The sequence below is a fragment of the Verticillium alfalfae genome, genomic scaffold, assembly GCF_000150825.1.
Source record: "Verticillium alfalfae VaMs.102 supercont1.2 genomic scaffold, whole genome shotgun sequence".
NCBI lineage: Eukaryota > Fungi > Ascomycota > Sordariomycetes > Glomerellales > Plectosphaerellaceae > Verticillium > Verticillium alfalfae.
Genome location: NW_003315037.1, coordinates 291,797 through 293,662, shown reverse-complemented (window position 1 = coordinate 293,662; position 1,866 = coordinate 291,797). Strand labels below are relative to the sequence as shown.

The following is a 1,866-nucleotide window of genomic DNA, read 5'->3' as shown; positions in this document are numbered from 1 at the left end:
CCTTCCTCGAGGTAACTTTTTCCTTTTCCCACTTGAGCGTTTCCGTTTCCCACTTGAGCGTTTCCTTTTCCCACTTGAGCAAATAACCCAACCAACAGTCAGCCCTTGCTCGTGCCGTGCTGACCGTGACAGCTCGGTGGCCTGTGCCCGTTCATGCAGGAGACGGCTGACGAGTGGCTGCGCCCCGCCGCGGCGCACGACCTCAAGGACCGCAAGAAGAGAAAGGAGGACCGCGAGCGCCTGTTCCTCGAGCGCGACCTCGAGCTCGAGGCCCTCGTGCCGCCGCGTGCCGAGACGGACGCCCTCGTCGAGGTCTACCTGAGCCAGTTTGAGCAGGTCCACCGCATCGTCCACATTCCCACCTTCCGCCGTGAGTACGCCCGCTTCTGGGAGAACGCGGCCGACGAGAGCCGCCATGCCGCCTTCACCGCCATGCTGCTCGCCATGATCGCCATCGCCAACTGCCTCCACACCCACGACAGGCCGCGCTTCACCGGCATGCTCTCCAACGCCCACAACACGGCCCACAAGTGGATCGAGGTCGTCGAGCGCTGGCAGGCGCGCCAGAGCATGAAGCACCGCCGCCTCATCCACTACCAGATCGCCTGCCTCCTCTACCTCGGCAAGCGCATCAACACGGTCAAGAAGAAGCGCTTCTGGACCAACTCGGGCGCCCTCATCCAGGACGGCATCTCGGTCGGCCTGCACCGCGACCCCGGCCACATGGGCGGCCGCATCTCGCTCTACAACCAGGAGATGCGCGCCGCATCTGGGCCACCGTCCAGGAGTTCGACATCCAGGCGAGCTTCGACCACGGCCTGCCGACGCTGCTGAGCCAGCTGCACTACGACGTCGGCGCGCCGCGGAACCTCGACGACGAGGACTTTGACGAGGAGACGACCCAGCTGCCGCCGTCCAAGCCCGCCAAGGACTACACCTACTCGTCCTACCAGAACCTCGCCCGCCAGAGCCTGCCGCTGCGCATGGAGCTCAGCCGCCTCCTCTGCGGCCCGCCCGGCGACCTCGACTACGAGCAGGTCATCCGCTTCACCAACGACATCACGCGCGAGATCGACTCGCTGCCGTCGTGGGAGACGGACGGCGCCAACAGCCAGAACGGCAAGCGGCCCCTGCTCGCCTACACGCTCCTCCACATTCAGCTGCGCCAGTACATCATCCCCCTGCACCAGCGCTTCATCAAGCTCCGCAAGGCCAACCCCAAGTACCAGTACTCGGAGATCATCTACTACAACGCCGCCCGCGACATCGTCCTCCTCCACGACAAGCTCTACGACCAGGGCGTGCGCTGCCTCAACTTCTTGCGCGAGGACGCCCTCACGACGGCGGTCAACCTCTGCAAGGTCACCATGCTGCAGCCCCGCGGCTCGACGCACATGATCATGATCAACTCGGCCCACACGGTCAAGCTGCTCGAGCGCTGCCTCGTCATGAAGGAAGACCGCCTCATGCGGTGCGGCAACAACGAGCCCTGGGGCTACTCCATCATGTGCGCCGCCCTCGGCCTGCTCGAGGTCCATCTCACCATCAAGACGGCCGAGCAAGCCAAGGCCGCGTCGGCCGAGCGTTTCGTCAACCTGCACTACAAGCTCCTCTCATATCAGGACCCGCCCATGTCCTCCACATCCTCGGCATCGGCGTCGGCCGCCGCCTCAGCAAACGAGGCAGCGCGGCTGCCGGGCCTCGAAGTGCCCGAGCGGGCCAAGGTAGGCCGCCCACGATCCGCGTCCCGCGACACACGGAACCCGCTGACCAGTCGCAGTCCGTCACGCCCTTCTCATTCCCCGGTTCCCGGCCTCGCAGGCAGCGCGCTGGTCTCGCGGAGGCCCTGCCGCCATGCCCATGACG

At 65.7% G+C, this 1,866-nt stretch overlaps 1 protein-coding gene across 1 annotated transcript; it reads left to right on the top strand.

The window, feature by feature from the left end:
* Nucleotides 1-153: 153 nt before the first annotated feature.
* VDBG_01560 (C6 zinc finger domain-containing protein) lies at nucleotides 154-1,864 on the top strand (the record flags this gene model as incomplete). Its single annotated transcript, XM_003007326.1, has 3 exons — nucleotides 154-779; nucleotides 836-1,724; nucleotides 1,781-1,864. 3 exons carry the CDS (start codon nucleotides 154-156, stop codon nucleotides 1,862-1,864), a joined length of 1,599 nt encoding a protein of 532 aa, XP_003007372.1.
* Nucleotides 1,865-1,866: the final 2 nt, after the last annotated feature.